A 2500-nucleotide genomic window follows, 5' to 3' on the forward strand; every position below is an offset into this window, starting at 1 on the left:
AATAGTAATGTTAATAATAATGATAATAATAATAACAACAACAATGATGATGTTTATGCTAATAGGAATGCTACTAATAATGATAATAAAAACTATAATAATAATAATGATAATGATATTAATAATATTTAGTATTATTATGATTATGATGATGATACTACTACAATAGGCCTACTAATGCTACTACTTATAATAATTACAATGATGATAATAATAATAATTATTATAATAATAAAGGTAATAATAGTAGTGATAATAATGATATTTATAATAACCATAATAGTTATGATGGCAATAATAATCGTAATAATAATGATAACGGTAATGATAACTAAAGGAAATAATAATAATGATGATAATAATAATGATAACAACATTGATAATGATAATGATTCAGAATAACAATTACTATAATAATGACAATAATAACAATCATAATAAAATAATGATAACAATAATGATACTAATGATAATGATAATGAAGACGATGATGATAATAGTAATAATAAAGATAATAATAAAAATGATAATATCTATGATAAGGGGAAAATGATATTGATGATGATAATAATAATACTAATAGTGGTAATGATAATAATAATAATACAACTGTCCATATCATCAGAATCATTGTTTGCACCATTACTTCAATCATCATTGCCATCATTATGATACCATAATTATCAATAACCTGATCATTATCGTTAGCTATTGTGATTATTGTTTGCATTTTCATTGCTTAAAATGTTATTGTCAGTATGTAATACTATTACCCATGTTATTATATACACAAATCATTCTCATGATGTCATTTTGAACACAGTGTTAACTAATCCAATTATGCCATAGCCAATTAATCCAATTATCCCCATAACCATCACCATTACTGTTATCAACATCACTATACCATTATCATCCCCTCCATCACTATTATCAGTGTCATTATAATTGTCATCATTATCGTTAATATAATTTATACTATTACTCTTAGAAACCGTTCTGCTCTCAGTCTCGGCCGCCGGTGGCCTCGGTTGGAGAGCCAAATCAGGCAAGAAAACAGTTTTGGTAATGTCCTTTTTCTCCTAAATTAACTTTTACTTTCTGCGCGTTTGTGTGCGTTAGCCATTCGAATGTAGGCCTAATCATATTTGGATCTCAAAGATTTATCATTAATCAATCTGATATTGTAATGATACACGATCAGGCAGATAGTGCAACTACAGCGAGGAAAATGGGCACCATAACATAAGGAGAAATGACATTTTAAAAGGCGCGATCAGTAAAGAATGTTCTCATATTTACCTCTCCATCAGAACTGATTTGCTATGAATAGGAAAATAAATTGTGCTCAATCAGAATAACGACAATATAAACCTTCTCGCGTTTCTATCAATTAAATAATCCAATATGAAAGATTTTTCCTTTATTTTACAATGACGCTGCCAACGTGTGCCAGCGGTCTCTTAATAGATCCTAAACTAACCCGGCACCTGCTGAACGGCCCTGGCCAAGCCCTTTCGTGGACCACTAAAACCCTAGCTGAAATAATGGTCGTTATGACGTGTCATTTTCGTGGCCTGTCGTTGGGATAGTGTGGCCAAGCACGAGCCGAGATTAATGCGTTTTTTGTTTTTTGTTTTTCGGATGTGATGCTTCTGGTAAATGAAAGGGAAAGATAATCGGTTTGTTTTATGTTTGCAATATTTACATAATAGGTTTGCTTGTTATTGCTGTAAAGGTTGTCAGTTACTGTTGTCATTATTGATATTGTTTTACTGTTCCTTTTTATTAATACTATTAATATCATTATCATCATCGTTATTGTTTTTATCATTATTGTTGTTGTTGCTATCCTTATTTTTATTACTATTGTCATTATCATTCTTTTTACCATTACTTTTTATATTATTACTATCATTATCATCATTACTTTAATTATTTTCGTTATTATCATTATTATTATCAGCATTATTGTTACTATAATTATTATCATTATCATCATTACTATTTTTATTATCATTATTATTACCATTATTGTTTTACCATTGATGTTTTTTTTTTCTTATTCTTATTCCTATTCTTATTATCATTATCATTACTATCATTATTATTGCCATTATCATTATATCATCATCATTATTATTGTTATTAACATCATCATTATCCTTATTACTAATACCAACGCTGCTTCTCCCATCAGCATCATCGTCATCATGATCATCAGTGTCGTTTCCACCATCTTCGTCATCTTTGCTGCCACCACCGCTCTCCTCCCCGGCCGCCCATCGCCACCACCTGCCACGGCGCCCGGACCCCGAGGCCGCCACTCACCTGTACAGCTGGTTGAAGAGCGTCATGTTGGGGCACAGGAACGAGTACTTCTGGCCGCCGGGAACGCACCAGTGCCACACCTGCCGCGGAGAGAGGGGGGGGGGGTCAGAGCCTGCCCTAAGTTTCCTTATTGAGACGTGGTTTTATTAGAAATCCGAAACTTAAGCTG

General features: G+C 32.0%; 1 protein-coding gene across 1 annotated transcript in view; it reads right to left on the reverse strand.

Annotated features, from left to right (window-relative positions):
* LOC113802512 (U-scoloptoxin(01)-Cw1a-like) overlaps positions 1 to 2500 on the reverse strand; it is a gene marked incomplete at its 5' end in the record, with an annotated part of 10460 nt that overhangs the window by 1871 nt on the left and 6089 nt on the right. Inside the window, 1 exon segment of the mRNA XM_070141822.1 lies at positions 2332 to 2411. Coding sequence (XP_069997923.1) covers positions 2332 to 2411 — 80 coding nt within the window.

Source organism: Penaeus vannamei, chromosome 28 (genome assembly GCF_042767895.1).
Source record: "Penaeus vannamei isolate JL-2024 chromosome 28, ASM4276789v1, whole genome shotgun sequence".
Lineage (NCBI taxonomy): Eukaryota > Metazoa > Arthropoda > Malacostraca > Decapoda > Penaeidae > Penaeus > Penaeus vannamei.